The following is a 21,586-nucleotide window of genomic DNA, read 5'->3' as shown; positions in this document are numbered from 1 at the left end:
AGTGCATGGTTTTGGAAGACTAGTATATCACCTAATTAGAAAAGCAAACTGACTATTATTGTGTTCATTTTTTCACCAATAAGCAAAAGTAAAAATGCAATGCTTCAGTCAAATAGTACATATGGGAATCTGTAAAATATTACATAAAGGAAGGATGTTGAAGTGTGGAAGCTGTTCACACAAGGTTTACAAACCAAATTTCTGTGATAGGCAGTTGTCTTTTGAGAAAGGTTTTGGGAGGCTAGGTTTATATCCATCAGTTTTGAAGACCAGAAGTGCCTTTATCTTGAAGCATCTTGACAAGGTGGACATAGAAAGGACATGGGAGAAAAATAGAACTAATGGGGTTTAGGAGAGGGAGAGGGACGAGAAGCACAGCTTTGAAATAAGGCAGTGGCCAATTAAGATTGACAAAGTAAATTTTTTTTTTTAAGGGTCTTCAGGTGATTTTAAGGCGACTGCCGGCGACTAGTCTGTCGCCGACAGTTCACCGGGTGTCGCAGGCATGATCGTGAGGAGTCTTCCAAGAATCGTAGTGGATCTCAACGCGTCGCTGAGAAATCATCCGGAGAGAAATTTCTCGGCGACAGCTGGCTTGTCGCCAGGTATCGTTGCTTATTGTGGGCGCTGTCGCATGCTTTCCCCAGGTTTGCTAGGTTCTGTTAGATGCATTTAGAATCACATAATATTAAAATAAGTGAAGTCATTTCAAAATACCATAAAATGCTTGTGTTTAACCAATTTATTTACCGTCAGGACATTTGACAGGTAGATTGGAGACGACAGTTTGACGGTCAGGTAAGCATGGGAATTTTCGCGATGTTTATGGCCATCAGTCATTACATTTAAAGTAGGCTCCCAACCCAGATATGCAACCCAGAAACCAGATATGCATCTCCCGTACATTTTCAAAGAATGCCCACACACTTTTCACAAAAATCCACTTAACCACTTTTGAAATTAATTTTTTTAATACAGCTATTAGTAAGCATGCAGGTACAGCAGGCAGTGAAGAAAGCCAATGGAATGTTGGCCTTCCTATCAAGAGGAGTTGAGTATAGGAGCAAAGAGGTCCTTCTACAGTTGTACCGGGCCCTGGTGAGACCGCACCTGGAGTACTGTGTGCAGTTTTGGTCTCCAAATTTGAGGAAGGATATTCTTGCTATTGAGAGCGTGCAGCGTAGGTTCACTAGGTTAATTCCCGGAATGGCAGGACTGTCGTATGTTGAAAGGCTGGAGCAATTAGGCTTGTATACACTGGAATTTAGAAGGATGAGGGGGGATCTTATTGAAACATATAAGATAATTAGGGGATTGGACACATTAGAGGCAGGAAACATGTTCCCAATGTTGGGGGAGTCCAGAACAAGGGGCCACAGTTTAAGAATAAGGGGTAGGCCATTTAGAACGGAGATGAGGAAGAACTTTTTCAGTCAGAGAGTAAAGGTGTGGAATTCTCTGCCTCAGAAGGCAGTGGAGGCCAGTTCGTTGGATGCTTTCAAGAGAGAGCTGGATAGAGCTCTTAAGGATAGCGGAGTGAGGGGGTATGGGGAGAAGGCAGGAACGGGGTACTGATTGAGAGTGATCAGCCATGATCGCATTGAATGGCGGTGCTGGCTCGAAGGGCTGAATGGCCTACTCCTGCACCTATTGTCTATTGTCTATTAAACTGGAAGTAAATTCAGTTTATGCCTTGTTACAGTGAAGCTTGGTTTTTAAGTAACTCATACAAGATGTTATAGTTCAAAACTCTCAAGTACTTACCGACTTGTCAGTGATTTCAGCGAAAATTAGGACGCCGGAGAAGCATTGACAGCTTGGGAATTTTGCGATGTTTCCGAAGATGCTGTAATCTCGACCTGACTCGGCATTGTCGTCGGGTAAAAGAAAATTTCGGCGATCTGCTACGTCTTTGACAGTCGCCGGCAGTTGCCAAAAAAAAATAAATGGCCTAGTGGGACAGGCCCTTTACGTGTCAAGAGTCTTTAATTCTATCTCTGAGATTCAGGATTTTGGAATTATGAAGTCAAAAGGTAGATTGATGCTCGATAAAAGGGCAAAAGGTGACTGCCAGTAGCCTCGAGTCAGGAGTTTAGGTTACAGTCAGGTCAGCCACAATCTCATTAAATAGGGTAACAGATGTGTGGCCAAGTACCCTACTGCTACACATAATTCAAATTTTCATGTGACCAGGCCATGTTTGGAGCAGATCAAGACAATACAGCCATAATACATTTAATGCTCTGCAAATTAGCTTCTACCTTGACAAAGTTACACATTTGAAACAAAGCTTGCCATTCTTATATTTACCAATTTTAGGAAAGCATTCTTCTTTCCCTCTGACAACTTTGCCCTTTGTTTCATTTTCTTTTCAAGAGTTTTCTTTGCCAATAATATTGCAGTTGGATTTATTTCAATCTGAAAGTTTAAGAATTTAGAGATATTAGCCACTTAAAAATGCAGCAAATCATAGAATTGTATAGGACAGAAATATGCTTCACAGCTCTACTCATCCATGCCAATGAAGCTGCCTTTCTACCTTAATACCAGTTTTCCACAGGAGGTCTCTATCCTTCTACTCCCTTCCTATCCAAGCAACTGTCAACATCCCTGTTAAACTTTGCAATTATAGCTTCCTCTGTCACTTGTTCTATGCAGCCATCAATTCATTTTTTTGTGGAGTCAGCAAGCTAATCAGTTCACCTGCATGTTCATCCAAGTCATTTTGAGAAACAATGGTCCCAGCATTGTTCCCTGTGGTATATCCCTCAGCGGTTGGCAGAATGGCAGAAGGCAAAGGGTGGGAATAAAGGAGGCTTTTCCTAGTTGGCTGCCAGTGCCTTTTGGTGTTCCACAGGGGTCGGTGCTGGGGCCGCTACTCTTCGTGTTGCATATCAATGATATGGATGAGGGAATTGAAGGCTTTGTGGCCAAGTTTGCAGCTAAGAAGATAGGTGGAAGGGCAAGTAATGTAAAGAAAGCAGAGACTCTGCAGAAGGACTTGGACAGGTTGAGAGTGGTGCCAAAGAAGTGGCGGATGCAAAGTGTGCAGTTATGCATTTTGGCAGTAGATATAAAAGCGTTTTCTAAATGGGGAAAAAAAATCCAGAAATTGTAGGTGCAAAGGTACTTGGGAATGCAGGATTCCCAAAAAGTTAATTTGCAAGTTGAATCAGTAGTAAGGAAGGCAAATGCAATGTCAGTATTCATTTCAAAAGGACTAGAATATAAAGACAGGAATGTAATGATGAGGATTTATAAGGCACTGGTCAGATCGCATTTCAAGCATTGAAAGCAGTTTTAGGCCCCATATCTGAGGAAAGATGTGCTGGCGTTGGACTGTGTCCAGAGGAGGTTTACAAGAATGATCCTGGGGATGATTTGGTTTACGTATGATGAGCATTCAACAGCACTGGGCCTGCACTTGCTGGAGTTTAGAAAGATGAAGGGGACCTCATTGAAACTAATCAAATAGTGAAAGGCCTGGATAGAGTGGATATGGAGAGGATATTTCCACTAGTGGGAGAGTCTAGGACCAGAGGGTATGGCCTCAGAATAAAAGTACATACCTTTAGAAAGGAGATGAAGAATTTCTTTAGTCAGAGGGTGGTGAATCTGTGGAATTCATTGCCCCAGACAAATCATGTGGGTATTTTTAAGGCAGAGATTGACAGTTTCTTGATTAGTAAGGGTGTCACTAAGATTATGGGGAAAGGGCTGGAGAATGGGGTGGAGAGAGAAAGATAGATCAGTCATGACTGAATGATGGAGTAGACGATGGTCAGAATAGCCTAACTGTGCTCCTATGACATATGACACCCTCTGTTCCCCATCATACAAAACCTGCCCCTCAGATTTCCTTTTAATTTCTTCCTTGCTTGAAACCAATGCCCTTTAGGTCTAGATTCCCCCACCCTAGAAAAAGGCTATCTACCCTATCCATGCCACTCGTAATTTCATAAACATCTAGTTTCACCCCTCAGCCTTCCAAAGTTCCAGTGAGAATGAACCCAACCTTTCCAATCTTTACTTTTAACTGCAGTCATTCACTCCAGGCAACATCGTAGTGAATCTCTTTTGCACTCTTTCTAACACTACCGCATCCTTCTTATAACATGACAGCCAAAACCAGACAAAATATTGCAAGTGCAACCTGACCAATGTTTAAGAAAACAACTGCAGATGCTGGTACAAATCGAAGGCATTTATTTCACAAAATGCTGGAGTAAGTCAGCAGGTCAGGCAGCATCTCAGGAGAGAAGGAATGGGTGACATTTCAGGTTGAGACCCTTCTTCAGACCAATGTTTTGTACATTCGCAAATGCCTTCTGCACTACCCTAGCCAATAGTGAGGCAATTTATAGGGAGCGGTTGAGCAGCCTAAGATTTTATTCCTTGGAGCACAGGAGGATGAGGGGTGATTGTAGAGGAATAAATAAGGTAAATGCACTTTTACCCAGAGAAGGGGAACCAAGAACCATAGATTTAAGGTGAGGGGGGGGGGAAAGATATTCTAGGAACCAGAGGGGCTTTTTTTTGGGGTGATAAAGTATGATAGCTATATGGAACGAACTGCCAGAGGAGGTAGTGGAGGCAAGTACTATCATACATTTAAGAAACATTTAGATAGGCATATGAATAGGATGGGTATAGAGGGATATGGGCCAAGCACAGGCAGGTGGACTAGTGTAGATGGGCATGTTGGTTGGGGTGGGTAAGTTGGGCCAAAGGGCCTGTTACCTCGCAGTCGGACTCTATGAACACAAAACCCATCCCCAAGATTTTTTTCGCACAGCTATTGATGTAATGATCACTGGCCTACCCGTCACTCTTTTGAATAAGTGAACATTGGCTATCTTCCAGTACCTCACCAATGCTAATGAAGATGCAAGTCTAAATGTAATGCATTATTATTAGAGCCCAAGCAATCTCCTCTCTTGCTTCCTAGAGCATCCTGGGACAGATCAGGTCAGGCCTTGGAGATTTATCCACTACTGTACACATCAACATCTCTACACTTCCTCCTTCGTGACACTGGTGTGTTTGAGAATATAAGAGTACCCTGTGCTAACTCTCCACCCTCCACATGCGTCCCCTGGTGCATACTGACAAGAAGTTTTATTTTGGATCCCACTCATAGCTCCACACGCAGATTTCTCTTTTGGCCTCTGAAAGGAACAAGTTTTTCCGAAAGCTAGCCTCTTTCTTTTAATAAGGGCGGCACGGTAGCGTAGCGGTAGAGTTGCTGCTTTACAGCGAATGCAGCGCCGGAGACTCAGGTTCGATCCTGACTACGGGTGCTGCACTGTAAGGAGTTTGTACGTTCTCCCCGTGACCTGCGTGGGTTTTCTCCGAGATCTTCGGTTTCCTCCCACACTCCAAAGAAGTACAGGTATGTAGGTTAATTGGCTGGGTAAATGTAAAAATTGTCCCTAGTGGGTGTAGGATAGTGTTAATGTACGGGGATCGCTGGGCGGCACGGACTTGGAGGGCTTACAGCTGTTTCCGGCTGTATATATATGATATGATATGATAATATAGTTAATGGCTTTGGGACTTTGCTTATAAAAATATTTAATATCCTCATTTGCCTAATTTCTTCAAGTTATCTTTATTCTCATGTTTTATGAATAGCAGAAACAAAAAACTCATTGTAAAAATCATTCATTACTTACCTTTTCCTGCAAGGCAATGACATACAAGTCAATATTTCCAAAGTACAGAGGGGAATTTGATTGAAATATCTTTATCCCAGGGATTTCTTGCACCTAGAATACAAATATTTTTCACCCCAATCAATATTATGGAAGTATTAAGCAAATCAGCAACTTGAACCTATGGTTCATGCAGAGAAATAATTAGAAAGACATATGGTTCTCACCTCCTCATAAGCTTCTACATCCCAGTAGATATCTGTATTAGGTATCTGACCAAGAACCCTGTATTTAGGACTGCAAAAGGAAATTGGTTTTACTGCTATATCAACTGAAAAAAAAATTAAATATTTTATTGTGATTCTTCTACAAAAATACAATGTTCAAGTGCATAATTCCCAAATCAAAAATTGCAGGGTTGGCTATCCGAAATGATTGTGTAGTTGGTACACAGTACAGCCGGACTATGAATAAATTAATTTTAAAGTGACGAATGGTGTGCTAATCAATCAGAATGCTTGATCTGCATTCAACCAGGCATGTGGAGAGTATTCCATAACACTCGTGACATGTTCTGTGAAAATGAAAAGGCTTTGGTATCACAGAAGAAACTACAGATGATGGAATCTTGAGCCAAAAAAAGTTTTGGAGGAACTCAGTGGGGCAGGCAGCATTGTGGAGGGAATGGACAGATGATATTTCAGACCCTTCTTCAGACTGGGAGTAGGGGAAGAGAGCTGGAAAAGATAGGAGGGGTGGCATGAGGTGAAAAGGAGACAGAAGAGTGTCACCAGGAATGAAGAGGAGCAAAATATAAAGCTGGTACAGAGGGAAATATGGAGCTCCTGGATTGAAGGGGAAAGGGAATGTATGTGCCGGGGGGGGGGGGGGGGGGGGGGGGGGGGGGAGTAGTATACTTGAAATTGGAGAATTCAACGTTTATATTGTTGGGTTGTAGGTTACCAAACAGATGAGGTGCTGTTCTTCCAGTTTGTTTGTGGCCTCACTATGGCAGTGGAGGCTTTGGGGTGTCAAGTGGTCAGTCTTTTGCTACAGGTTACAAAGCCCTGAACTACTCATTTAGCCATGGGTTTTACATGGCTGGTGCAGAATATCAATCCTGGATGTCGCAGTGCCAATAATGTCATTGAACATCAATGGTGAATGATTTATATCTCTCAATTTGAATTTAAGCAGAAAGTAATATTGATGCCACATATCAGCTGAAGTCTTTTAAACTGATACACAAAGAAATATACCTGTCTGAAACAGGATACATTAAACTATGCCCTTTTCTTATTTTAAAAGTACTGTAAGGGCTCAAATTCAGCGTAGCCATGTGGGTTTTATTGCAGGGGTGTAAAAAAGGTGTAAAAGCTCCAGCTCGATTATGTTGCCAGGACATCCTGTTGTCAGCATGGAAGCGCGGTTTATGGCTAAGGGTATCCTTTGATATGGGCAACTGGCTTTAAGGCTTTGATGGTTAGCCATCCTTTGAAGTGTTAAGAAGAACAACTTGCCATATGGACTGCCCTTTGTTCCCAAGAAAGAAGAGGTCACGATGGACACAACGGACACGGAGGTCCCGAAAGACACATAAAGATTTATAGGACATTGTAAAACTTGCCATATAAGGTAGCAACAGGAAATGTACTGGCACATGTATTTCGGGTATAAATATGTGTAATTGTTAGCATTCGGTGAGAGAGACTACACTAGCTTCCTAAGAGTTTCTAAACGCTTCGGTTTCTAGACTCTCTCCCACCTGGGTGAGTAGAATAAAGAGGTTAAACGAATTCGGTTGTCTGCCTGTTTTTTCTAATAGGCCACAGACTACAACAGTACTCTGAATGGACATTCAAGCCAGCAATGAGGAATATGTCCACCGCAAAAGCACTGCTTAATAGTACTGCATAATAACACAAAGCTGTGTTTGAAGCAGATGACCAGGAACTGTTACCAAAAGAAAAATTACACCAAAGGTTGCATTAAAATACACACTTTTAAAAAGTAAACTGTTCAGCAATCAAGCAATAAGATCTTTGTATCTAACCTTTGTGTTCTAAAAACAACTCCAAAAATGGCAAATCCCACTGCAACCATGAGTCCATAGTCCAATCCCAAAAGAAGAGAGGCCAGAAATGATACAGACCACAAAGTCTAGACAAGAAAGGATTATGATCAGTACAAAAATGACACCATACTTTATACATGAAAATTAATGCCAGGAAGATATTTTACACCAGGGACAAGAGGAAACAGGGATGCAGATCTCCACACGACTCGACATGTAGCCAGTGAGGAGTTGTACATCAGGGGTTGAATATTTCTGTGCAGAAAGGGAGTGGAACAAACTGCTTCTACACCTCCCTTGCAGTCAACACTCGGGGCAGGATTGCAATGAGCATGTGGGTGCTCTACAGGGCTGGGAGTAGCACATGGCATTAAAAAAGGAATACATTTAAATATTTTGAAATTAAGAATCTATATTACTATGTTAGAATATTTGGGTCTGTTGTTTTAATAATTACTTTGGCAAGCTACCTTGTACACAAAATATACTTACTGTTTACACAATATCAGACATCCGTTCTATTCAAACATTCTACCTTACAATATGACGTCTCATGGGGGGAATGCCAAAATTTCATGATATACATTTTCATTCAAAACACAAAAGTCTGTTGCAACTCTACCCAGTTAATTGAATTAATTTGTTATGCCTACACAGAGCTGCAGTTTTTGCAGTTACTACTTCAGTCAGATCATCAACAATACTTGCGGTGAGCTGCAAGTATATTGTAGATGTGTATTGTTAGGGTGCACATTTCAAATGATTTGAAAGTAGCCAAAACAGTTAATGAATTTATTTGGCCGATAAATTTATTCAGAACCTCTTTGAACCTGATTAGCAATGCGATCCTTTAAAAAAAATCCCATTTATATAACAGCCCCAGGAAACGTCCATTTGGTCCCATAAGCCACCTCTGCCATTCAACAAGATCACAGCTCATCTACTACCTCAACAACATTTCCCTACCCCATTTCCAAAAACCTAATTTCTTTAATATCCAGAAATGTATCCATTTGCTTTAAGTGCATTTAATGACCAAGTTCCACAACTCCAGGGTAGAGAATTCCAAACATTCACCATCCTCTGAGGAATGACATTTCTCCCCTTAAATGGAATATCCCTTATTTTGAAAGTTTGACCAAGTTCTAGATTCCATGTGTAGGGAATATTCTCCCCTTCTGCCCTGCCCTCAGAATTTTGCATTGCTCAAAGATCCTCTCACTCTACTGAATAGCAGTCATCTATCAAATCTCCATCTAAAAGATAGACCTGTCATTCTGAATGATCCTCACTATACTCCCCTATAGCACAAATATCCTTCTGATCAGAATTCTACACAGTACTTCAGGTGTAGTCCAAACAAGGCACTATACAATTGTACCAAGACATCCTCCCCATGTACTCAAATCCTCTTATTTGATCCCCTCGGCCTTGTTTGTCTAGTTTTTGATATGGTTGGCACAATTTCCCTAAAAAATTCATAATGAGAATTATGACCCAAAGACCCGAAAGTATTTTTGGGTACATTGTAGTCAAATGCAGAAAATTGCTTAAAAACAGAAGAAATCATAGGGTTATCTTTATAAGCAAAGTTATAGAGTCCAGAATCAAATTGGAATTAGTTTGAGGGGACTATTAGAACAGAGCCCGACAGCACAGGAGGATTTTAAAAGACTCAATATGTTCATGCATGGTTAGAAATATCCATCCACACTCATTCATTTTCCTTGATCTTGGTCTGTATATCTTATTGATTCATCAAATGTCATCCGTACTTTTAGAGACACTGAGGGCTTTTGCCTCCATCATCCTTTCAGGCTGATTAGATCAAAATCCTAATTACTTTCAGCTTGCAAACAAATTCTGAACCCTAATTATTAATTTGTTATGCCTACACAGAGCTATGGTTTTAAAACTATGCAACCCCCCCCTGCGCGTGTGAGGTCTCTGCTAAGGGCATTAGATTCTTACTGGTACCGCCCACCCCAAGAGTTGTAGCCCCAGAACTGTAATGGAAATTGGATATTTAAAAGTGAGTGAAATGGGGATTACAGTGCATTATTATATTTGCAAAGCTTATACCAGCATGTACTAAATTTACCGACAACTTATATGTGAAGACAACTACAAAGCATTGTCAAAGAGATGTTGATGCCAGAACTAAGATTGTCAAATATACAAATGATGTATACTAATCTTTCATCACTGGAATACACTTACTGAGCACTAAATTAAGCAGCTGAAACAAAGAACTGCAGATGCTGGTTTACAAAATTTAAAATGTGCTGGATTAACTCAGCAGGTCAGGCAACATCTCTGGAGAACATAGATGGGTGACATTTCAGGTCGGGACACTTCATCAGACTGATTGCGGAGGTGGAGGGGGAGGATGAAATCTGGAAGGGGGAGTGGTCATGTCAAAGCCTGGCAAGTAATAGGTTAGATATGAGGCCAGATATGAAAAGCAGAAAGTGTGACATACAAGGATGGAAGAGTTGTGAAATGTGAAGCTTGAGGAATGTATTGGGAGGGGAGAAAAAGGTGCCAGGTGTAACTGCGAACCCTCTGCCACCCCCCCCCCCCTCCTTTTTCTCCCCCTCTCTTCCCTGTGCCCTAACTGAACTCGTACCAATTCCTCTCCTCCCCTTCTACCACATCCCCACTGCAATCAGTCTAAAGAATGGTTTTGACCCAAAATTTCACCTGACCAAATTAAGCTGGTTGACGCAAATCAGTAAAACATTAACCGTTGCTAGAATATGCTGTAGAATGGCTGATATTGAAGCATTGAATGTCTAATATTGAAGCATCCATTTGTTTCTCCGGCACTTTATAGGCATTTATTTTGTCTTTTCTTCGGGTCAACTGTTACTAGAGAAAATACAGCTACAGCTGAAATAAAGTACTGCCTGTCACTTAATATTACACATCATCCCTAATTCAATCAATGCTTTTAGAGAAACAAGGAACTGCAGATGCAGGTTTACAACAACAACAAAAAAGAGTGCTTGAGCAATTCAGTGGGTCAGGCAGCATCAGTACATGGATAAATGATATTTTGGGTCAGGACCCATCTTCAGACTGATTGTGGGGGGGATGGTGGGGAAGAAAACCTGAAGAGAGAAGAGACAGGACAAAGTGTGACAAATAATTGTGAACACAGGCACAGGGAAGAGGGTGGTTGTTAGACATGGGACAAAGGCCAGAGATGAAAAAAATCCCTCTGGCACATACATTGTGAGACAAAAGGACTGAAGAGTGTGAATTGTGAAGACAGAGGAAACAATGTAGGTGAAGGGAAAAGGAGGAGGGGAGAAATAGGTGTAAGTCCAGGTGGAGCACAGGGCTTTGGTTTGCTTTGCCAAAATACAAAATGCTCTTGGATTTATTTGATTATCATTACTATTTTCAGATTTGATTTGCCCTGCAGTATGGTTTATGCTCAGATGATGCATTCCCTAGCATCCAAAAAAAATACTGAAAGCCTTCATCTTGATCATGACAACATTTCTCAAGTTTTTAGAGATAGCAAATATTATGAATACTTACAAGTTCATGTTTGCTGGTTCGCCAGAGTAATGGTATATCCATAACCTGTTTAAATATTCCTTTCAGGTTCACCATCACAATTGCAGCCAACACAGTCTACAATAAATCATTTTATATTTTAAAACAGGAAATTTGAGTGCTGCATGTTGGTTTTACATTAAAGAAAGAAATTATGAATTACAACAATGTTTCAGTGACCTGTCAGACAACAATTTAAATTATAAAATAGACATTAACATGTTTAGACAAAATTTAACAAGTATTACACCAACAATTTAGACAAAAATAAGCAGAGCATGTTTAGTAAGTTTGCAGATGGCACTACTTTATCTTGCACTAAACGTTATTCCCTTTATAATGTATCTGTACTATGTAGATGGCTCAATGTAATCATGTATAGTTTTTTTACTGAATGGTTAGCACACAAAAGCCTTTCACTGTACCTCTGTACACGTGACAATTAGACTAAAGAAACTAAAGATTTCAATGACATCATGGCAAGCTGCCGTATCAACCTTGTATGTTAACCCTGTGGTAATAATCAAGGACAAAAGAGAAAAGTAAGTTTGTGAAACAAAGAATGGTCGTCTTGGCTCCACAAGAGATATTCAGATATTACAGCTATTAGAGCTCATTTTAAAATCACGCACGAATGTGATTTAACCTGGGTGGATAACTCTAGTAAATATTTCCAGGTACAATTATGCCCGCTGGAAATTTGGCCCAGCAACCCTGGAGTGTAATATGTATCTTGTGATTTCCTGGCTTCAGTCCTGCACCAAATAAGATCATGAGCCACACACTGTACATTTCCCCCCTTAACAGTGTAAACTGGAACTTTTGGATGCAGCCTGCAATCTTTGAAAACCTGCAAGTAAGGCGGCATCAACAATGAGACATAGTTGAGAAATCTGATGTTGATATCTTGCAGTATCTGCCAGCCAAAATTCAACATCAAGGTATTTGAAACTTCCACACTGGTTGTTCAATCTGTCATTGCCACCTAAGAACATCAGACAATCCTGGCCCTTGGAATGGTAGGCTACTTTTGACATGGGTCTCATTCAGAGCAGGCCATCACACTGAGAGGTGGGGAATTGTGCACAAACATTTCCCCCCTCCTCTCACACATCTTTCCCATGCAGCCTTTTTATAGCTGGCATGGGAAAGGTTCCTTGTATGATACTGCAGCAGCCGTGATATCATTGAAACCTTTAGTTTCTTTAGTCTAATTGTCACGTGCACAGAGGTACAGAAAAAAACTTTTGTTGCGTGCTAACTATTCAGCGGAAAGACTATACATGATTACATCGAACCATCTACATTGTACAGATACATTATAAGGGAAATAACATTTAGTGCAAGAAAAAGTCCAGTGAAGTCAAATTAAATATAGTCTGAGGGTCTCCAGTGAGGTCGATAGTAGCTCAGGACCGCCCTCTAGTTTTGATAGGATGGTTCAGTTGCCTGATAACAGCTGGGTAGAAACTGTCCCCAAATCTCGAAATGTGCGTTTTCACATTTCTGCACCTCTCTCCTGATGGGAGGGGTGAAGTGGGAGTGACCAGGGTGAGACTCTTCCTTAATTGTGCTGGTGGCTTGACTGAGACAGCGTGAAGTGTAAATAGAGTCAATGGAACAGGGATTGAATTGTGTGATGGTATGGGCTGCATCCACAATTCTCTGCAATTTCTTGCAGTCGTGTTGGAGCCATTCCCAAACTATGCTGTGATGCTTCCCTGGTCTGGTTATATGTAAAACCACCCCACCAGTTTAGTCTAGTGATCTTCCTGCCTATAAATATAAAACTGTGATTGACTAGCAGGTCAGAGGGGAAGTTTGCTGTTCTCCTTGTAGTTTGCGTTAGGTGGTGGCACTTTAAATTGTCCTTCTTCAGTCAAGTAGATGATCATAAAATTATTCCCCCAGCTCACTGTTAACCCTGATAACAGCTGCATGAACCATTCCCTAGAAAAGGATGGTGTTAGACTTGACTGCTATGTGTCAGTTAACGTTCATTACCAAGGTTTGCACATGAAAAGTGAAAATACACAAAGGATATTTTAAAGCTTACTCATATATATTGGTAACATATTAAGACATAAAAGCACTAGAGTGTAATTGATGTTTGGAGAACCAAAGCATACAGTACAGTAGATGGGAAGAAAATTTGCCAAGTTGTGAAAGAAAAATGAAGTAAAATATATTTTAGCAAAGTTACTATAGAGAGATAAATTGATAACCCTGTTATATCAGACATACCTGAGGTAAAGGTTCAAACAGATAACCAAGAGCAACAATGACCAGCAGCACAACGCAGGCAGATATTCCTCCAGCAATCTATGACAGATAAAACACATTTACTAAACACTAAAGGAATCTTAAAGGCATTTACTTTTTCTCTTTTATTTCCTCCTCCAAAGTCACTAATCAGATAACTCAGTGCATTGAAGTGTAAGAAAATAACTGCAGATGCTGGTACAAATGCATTGAAGTGATCAACTTACAGCAAGGTCGACAACTGCAATTGCATAATTTAAAAAACACACATACACAAACATTCTCAAGGAGCAGCCCTTAACAAAGAATTTAGAAAATAAATTAAAAAAATTGATTGAAACGTACAAGGTCAGATTCACACCGCTAATACAGACTTCTGAGAATTAAAAATAAAAGTACTAGAACCATTAATTAAAAGAAAAAAATTAACATTTTAGCTCACGTTAAAACTTGGCTTCAGCTGGTCTGAGAACTAAATCTTATTAATAAACTTTCAGTATACAAAAAAACATAATAAAGCTGATGCTTAGACAGAATCAGTCACAGGTTAAAAATAGAGTGAGTTTTCAAGGGTGTTAGATTTAGCTCTTAGGGCTAAAGGAATCAAGGGATATGGGGGAAATTTTAGATGATTAGGCATGATCATATTGAATGGTGGTGCTGGCTTGAAGGGCAGAATGGCCTCCTCCTGCACCTATTTTTCTCTGTTTCTATGTTCTAAAGGAGGAAGGTTACAAATGAAGAGTAATAGACCATGGAAAATAACAGTACAATAACTTTTTTTGTTAGTTCAGACCTATATCATTGTTTAATTGTCATAATAGACTGGGATTAAATACACCTAGTTAATACAAATGCAGATTTTTAAAATGTATTCTCCTGTTGAGTGTCCAGAAAAAAAGTTAAATGGGTCAGATTGCTTTCTAGGAAACAAACATTAAAAGACAGGTTTTTAAATAACATTCCAAATATTATTATTAATATCAATTGATTTTTCACAAAAAAACAGATTATTAAATCAAACTGAAATTTCAATTTCATAGTAGCCATGGTGAGACTGGAACTTGGGAATGGCCTTTAGGGTACTAAACTGGGAACAATTTTACCTACGACATACAGTATCGCAGCAGTTCTAGTGAAACCCAATGGAAAAATGATTAAAAGGGAAATAATATTTTAATAAGATTAATAAGCAATCCGATTGTGATATTGCAAGGGAAGGAGGGTAAGCCCAGAGTGGAGAACATGGAAAAAGCACGAGTTGATTTTGGCACGCAATGGAGGCATGGGAGGAAAGTATCGACGACAAGTCACTGAAAAGTTAGAGGAGTCACTTGACTCCATGGCTGCAGTCCAGACGGGATCAAACGCTTTAATTAAGTCGGAAGAAGGGTCTCGACCCGAAACGTCAGCCATTCCTTCTCTCCTGAGATACTGCCTGACCTGCTGAGTTACTCCAGCATTTTGTGAATAAATACCTTTAATTAACAAAGTCAGGCCTTAACTCCAATGAACACAGAGGATTCATATTTGACACACGCCATTCATGAAACCTGCATGTATTGAAATGAGTATTACACCATTTGACTCAGATGCACCCACGTCATGATTCAGGATGTTGTCAGTGAATTATCCATAGCCACCCATTATCATAAACCACTGCATTATATAGATTGTTTTGACCCTAGGAGGACAAACACATTGTCACCTGTGAAACTTTTTTTTTAAAAGTGAATTCTACCACCATTTTAATCATTCCCTGCAAGGATTGAAGTAAATTACCCAGTGCGAAAATTACTTAATGTTTGCTAATGGCTGGGATAAAATAATCTACAAATTTATACCTGAGTGTTGCCTCCTGAACTCTCTTGTACAAGGCTTCGGGACATTGAGGTGCTGACAGGAAATGTTTGGAAAAAGGATCCAATAAAATTGCAGATTCCCAGTGCAATAAGTTCCTGGTAAAAAGCGAAAAATAAGTTAAATTCTGTTCTGGTTGGCATAAAGGAGCGGTTATGCAACACATACAGATTTATAATGAAACAAACACATCGGAAATTTTGTAATTTTGCTACAGCTGTAACATGACTTAGGATAGTGCTGATGTATTTGACCACACAAATACAACTGGTTTATTTTGGGCAAGGAGCTGACATGGCAAAAGTGCTTCAAAGGCAATCCAATCAGTAGTTTTGCATGTAATAGCACTAATCCCGAGGATCTTGTACAATTGGATTGGATAAAGCCTCATTGACAGCATTTGACAATAGTTTAAAATAAGATCATCATCAGGTTACATGTCGGAATTACATTACATTACATGTAGAATCGGTATGGGTAGAACTGCGAAATAGCCAAGGGCAGAAACTGCTTGTTGGCATTGTATTCAGACCACCAAACAGCAGTAGGGAGGTTGGGGATAGCATTAAGCAGGAAATTAGGGATGCATGTGGCAAATGTACAGCAGTTATCATGGGTGACTTCAATCTACATATAGATTGGGCCAACCAAATGGTAACAGCGCTGAGGAGGAGGAGTTCCTGGAATGTATATGGGATGGTTTTTTAAGCCAATATGTAGAGGAGCCGATTAGAGGGTAGGCCATCCTAGACTGGGTATTGTGTAATGAGGAAGGATTAGTTAGCGATCTTGTTGTGCAACGCCCCATGGGCAACAGTGACCATAATATGGTGAAATTCTGTATTAGGATGGAGAGTGACACGGTTAATTCAGAGACTAGGGTCCTGAACTTAATGAAAGGAGACTTAAGGTATGAGATGGGAATTGGCTAGGATAGACTGGCAAATTATACTTAAAGAGTTGACGGTGGAGATGCATTGTCAAAGATTTAAAAATCGCATGGATGAACTCCATGTGATAAGTTTTACTCCACAAATTGAGAGGGAGAAGGGAAAATCGGAGGTGTCAGTATTACAGTATAGCAAAGGGGATTACAGAGGCATGAGGCAGGAGATGGCCAAAATTGATTGGAAGGAGGCCCTAGCAGGGAAGACTGTGGAACAGCAATGGCAGGTATTCCTGGGAATAATGCAGAAGTTGCAGGATCAATTTATCCCAAAGAGGAGGAAAGATTCTAAGGAGAGTAAGAGGCACCCGTGGCTGACAAGGGAAGTCAAGGACAGCATAAAAATAAAAGGGAAGAAGTATAACATAGCAAAGAAGAGTGGGAAGCCAGAGGATTGGGACTCTTTTAAAGAGCAACAGAAGATAACTAAAAAGGCAATACGGGGAGAAAAGATGAGGTACGAGGGTAAACTAGCCAATAATATAAAGGAGGATAGTAAAAGCTTTTTTAGGTATGTGAAGAGGAAAAAAATAGTCAAGGCAAATGTGGGTCCCTTGAAGACAGAAGCAGGGGAATTTATTATGGGGAACAAGGAAATGGCAGACGAGTTGAACCGGTACTTTGGATCTGTCTTCACTGAGGAGGATACAAACAATCTCCCAGATGTTCTAGTGGCCAGAGATCCTAGGGTGACAGAGGAACTGGAGGAAATCCACATTAGGCAGGAAAAAGTTTTGGGTAGACTGATGGGACTCAAGGCTGATAATTCCCCAGGGCCTGATGGTCTGCATCCCAGGGTGCTTAAGGAGGTGGCTCTAGAAATTGTGGACGCATTAGTGATTATTTTCCAATGTTCTATAGATTCCGTGTCAGTTCCTGTGGATTGGAGGGTAGCTAATGTTATTCCACTTTTCAAGAAAGGAGGGAGAGAGAAAACAGGAAATTATAGACCAGTTAGTCTGACATCAGTGGTGGGGAAGATGCTGGAGTCAATTATAAAAGACGAAATTGCGGAGCATTTGGATCGCAGTAACAGGATCGTTCCGAGTCAGCATGGATTTACGAAGGGGAAATCGTGCTTGACTAATCTACTGGAATTTTTTGAGGATGTAACTAGGAAAATTGACAGGGGAGAGCCGGTGGATGTGGTGTACCTCGACTTTCAGAAAGCCTTCGACAAGGTCCCACATAGGAGATTGGTGGGCAAAATTAGAGCACATGGTATTGGAGGTAGGGTACTGACATGGATAGAAAGTTGGTTGACAGACAGAAAGCAAAGAGTGGGGATAAATGGGTCCCTTTCAGAATGGCAGGCAGTGACTAGTGGGGTACCGCAAGGCTCGGTGTTGGGACCGCAGCTATTTACAATATACATCAATGACTTGGATGAAGGGATTAAAAGTACCATTAGCAAATTTGCCGATGATACAAAGCTAGGTGGCAGTGTGAACTGTGAGGAAGATGCTATAAGGTTGCAGGGTGACTTGGACAGGTTGTGTGAGTGGGCGGATGCATGGCAGATGCAGTTTAATGTAGATAAGTGTGAGGTTATCCACTTTGGTGGTAAGAATAGGAAGGCAGATTATTATTTGAATGGTGTCAAGTTAGGAAAAGGGGACGTACAACGTAATCTGGGTGTCTTAGTGCATCAGTCACTGAAAGGAAGCATGCAGGTACAGCAGGCAGTGAAGAAAGCCAATGGAATGTTGGCCTTCATAACAAGAGGAGTTGAGTATAGGAGCAAAGAGGTCCTTCTGCAGTTGTACAGGGCCCTAGTGAGACCGCACCTGGAGTACTGTGTGCAGTTTTGGTCTCCAAATTTGAGGAAGGATATTCTTGCTATTGAGGGCGTGCAGCGTAGGTTTACTAGGTTAATTCCCGGAATGGCGGGACTGTCATATGTTGAAAGACTGGAGCGACTAGGTTTGTATACACTGGAATTTAGAAGGATGAGAGGGGATCTTATCGAAACGTATAAGATTATTAAGGGGTTGGACATTTTGGAGGCAGGAAACATGTTCCCAATGTTGGGGGAGTCCAGAACCAGGGGCCACAGTTTAAGAATAAGGGGTAGGCCATTTAGAACAGAGATGAGGAAAAAATTTTTTAGTCAGAGAGTTGTGAATCTGTGGAATTCTCTGCCTCAGAGGGCAGTGGAGGCCAATTCTCTGAATACATTCAAGAGAGAGCTAGATAGAGCTCTTAAGGATAGCGGAGTCAGGGAGTATGGGGAGAAAGCAGGAACGGGGTACTGATTGAGAATGATCAGCCATGATCACATTGAATGGCGGTGCTGGCTCGAAGGGCCGAATGGCCTACTCCTGCACCTATTGTCTATTGTCTAACTCCAAAAATTGTTCATCCCTGTCTGGTGAAAAAATAAAACAGGGAAGGCGGCTCAACCGTGGCCTACGAAGGAAATCAAGGATAGTGTTAAATCCAAGGAAGAAGCATATAAATTGTCCAGAGGAAGCAGCAAACTGCAGGACTGGGAGAAATTTAGAATTCAACAGAGGAGGACAAAGGGGTTAATTAAAGGGGGAAAAAGAGCATGAAAGAAAGCATGCGGGGAATATAAAAACTGACTGTATAAGCGTCTTTAGATATATAAAAAGGAAAAGATTAGTGAAGACAAATGTAGGTCCCTTACAATCAGAGACAAGGAAATGGCAGAACAGTTAAACGAGTACCTTGGATCTGTCTTCACTAAAGAAGACACAAACAATCTCCCAGAAATACTAGGGGACTGAGGATCTAATAATGGAGGGAGGAACTGAAGGGAATCCACATTAGTCAGAAAATGGTGTTAGATAAACTGTTGGGACTGAAGGCAGATAAATCCACCGGGCCTGATAGTCTGCATCCCAGAGTACTGAAGGAGGTGGCCCTAGAAATCATGGATGCATTCATTGGTGATCATTTTCGAATGTTCTGTCGACTCTGGATCAGTTCCTGTGGACTGGACGGTAGCCAATGTAGCCTCACTTTTTAAGAAAGGAGGGAGAGAGAAAACACGGAATTATATACCAGTTAGCCTTACATCGGTAGTGGGGGAAATGCTTGAGCCAATTATTAAAGATGTATTAGCAGCGCATTTGGAAATCAGTGACAGGATTGGTCAAAGTCAGCAAAGATTTATGAAGAAAAAAACATGCTTGACTAATCTTCTGGAATTTTTTTGAGGATTATAACAAGTAGAAAGGATAAGGGAGAGCCAGTGGATGTGGTGTATCTGGACTTTCAAACTGCCTTTGACAAGGTTCCATGCAAGAGATTAGTGTGCAAAATTAGAGCACATAGTATTGGGGGTAGGGTATTGACATGGATAGAGAACTGGTTGGCAGACAAGAAGCAAAGAGTAGGAATTAACAGGTCCCTTTCAGAATGGCAGGCAGTGACTAGTGGGGTGCAGCAAGACTCGGTGGTCCTACTGCAATTGTACAGGGCCCTGGTGAGACTGCATCTGGAGTATTGTGTGCAACAAGGATCGTGTGGCCACAAATAAGCTTTGCAACGTCAGAAGTAATATATTGGGAATAATTTGCCATCAGTTGATTCATGATAATCCAAGCAGAATGTGCAAAACTTAAATTTATGCAAATTTCCACATCAATACCTAAATTAATACTTTATGTACAACATTTGACTTTTTCTGCAATACTGGAAGAACAGGTATGTAGGTTAATTGGCTGGGTAAAATGTAAAAATTGTCCCTAGTGGGTGTAGGATAGTGTTAATGTACGGGGATCGCTGGGCGGCACGGACTTGGTGGGCCGAAAAGGCCTGTTTCCGGCTGTATATATATGATATGATATGATATGTCCTAGCAATAGCTTCATAGAGGATTCAAATATCATTATTGATGATTATTTTCTAGTTAACATTGCCCGAACATTGATCACAGAAATAGCAAGATCTACACAAGTGTGAAGAGTGAACATATTACCTGATTCCCATTCACAGTATAACCATGTTTCAGAGCAAATATCTTCCCCATTGATACAGTCATAGAAAATCCAACTAACGCAATTGCAATAGAATCAGGAAGTATTTTAGAAAGTAGACTGATGTCAGGTAGAACAGGGGTCCTCAATCTGAAAGAGTAAAGTGTGCAAGGATATTAGCTGCTCAGCATTTAAAAGCTTGAGGTAATAATGCTCTTGTAATAACATTAACATTTATCACTTGGACAAGATTGTCAAATATCCCAGTGTTTCATACTGTACAATATCAAAACTAGGACAGCAATAGTAAGGCAGAAGTTAATGATATATCCTATTCCTTTATTTTGTCTACGAGTTTGAACAGTGCTACCGAGGATCAATATTTAGTAGGCTCGCGTTATACTGTGTTTATACTGATTTATTGATCAATTGTTCAACAATTAATTCTGTTTTTTTCCCCCTCATTTTACCATGCAGCCAACTGCCTGTACTCGTATCATAGGGAGACATACATGCAGGAACAAAGTACATGCACCAAAGAGAGTGCTGAGAAAACTACTCCCTAATGTCAAATGAAGGAAAACTGGGGAAACATAGCTTATTTTTGCAATAAAGCATCCCCTTAATGGGACGGATAGTAAGAATTCCATCCCATTCTTACTATCTATCAATCCAAGTAGTAGACATGGTCTTGATTTTTCATACACAATCCAACACTATTAGCTTATTTTATGAATTTTGAAACCGATGAATGGTTTGTAATTATTCCAACATGCATCTCGTACCCGTTAGGTATATATCCAACAACATCCACTTGATAATTCCCATTGAGGTTTATTCCAGCAGAAACACCAGTGCCAATAACAACCTACAAATTAAAAAAAAGTTACAATCACTATTTAAAATATTTTTTGTGCCATTGTTGCGGAATCCATCCCACTGTGAATTACTTCAGTGGCTTCCTATGTCATCTTTTAATAGGGGTATAACCATTGCTTTCACAGGTAAAAGGCAGGACTTGGGGAATTAAAACCAAGATCAAAGTTTCTGTTGGTCTGTTTTTATACACTGTTGACTTGGAAAATCAAAGTGTCATTATGCATTAGCTGGAACTCAAAGTTTTTGTTCAAGTTCCATTGCAGGTACTTCAAAGAATTATAGAACATGACAGCATAGAAAGGCTTAATGGCTCCTTATACCCATATCAAATCTTATGAAAGAGCCACCCAATCATTCTCACACCCACCACCACCCTCTGCATTCTCCTGAAGCCCTGCAC

The 21,586-nt window shown here is 40.6% G+C and overlaps 1 protein-coding gene across 1 annotated transcript in view; it reads right to left on the bottom strand.

Annotated features, from left to right (window-relative positions):
* slc26a5 (solute carrier family 26 member 5) overlaps nucleotides 1-21,586 on the bottom strand; it is a 45,365-nt gene that overhangs the window by 7,516 nt on the left and 16,263 nt on the right. Inside the window, exons 8-16 of the mRNA XM_078419700.1 lie at nucleotides 21,093-21,175; nucleotides 20,310-20,457; nucleotides 15,402-15,515; nucleotides 13,540-13,617; nucleotides 11,278-11,373; nucleotides 7,708-7,814; nucleotides 5,882-5,951; nucleotides 5,676-5,768; nucleotides 2,311-2,418 (exon numbers count right to left, since the gene is read on the bottom strand). Coding sequence (XP_078275826.1) covers nucleotides 2,311-2,418; nucleotides 5,676-5,768; nucleotides 5,882-5,951; nucleotides 7,708-7,814; nucleotides 11,278-11,373; nucleotides 13,540-13,617; nucleotides 15,402-15,515; nucleotides 20,310-20,457; nucleotides 21,093-21,175 — 897 coding nt within the window. The remainder of the gene's footprint in view (nucleotides 1-2,310; nucleotides 2,419-5,675; nucleotides 5,769-5,881; nucleotides 5,952-7,707; nucleotides 7,815-11,277; nucleotides 11,374-13,539; nucleotides 13,618-15,401; nucleotides 15,516-20,309; nucleotides 20,458-21,092; nucleotides 21,176-21,586) is intronic.

This window comes from Rhinoraja longicauda, chromosome 23 (assembly GCF_053455715.1).
Source record: "Rhinoraja longicauda isolate Sanriku21f chromosome 23, sRhiLon1.1, whole genome shotgun sequence".
NCBI lineage: Eukaryota > Metazoa > Chordata > Chondrichthyes > Rajiformes > Arhynchobatidae > Rhinoraja > Rhinoraja longicauda.
Note: the sequence above shows the minus strand (reverse complement) of the source record. Positions and strands in the feature narration are given on the sequence as shown.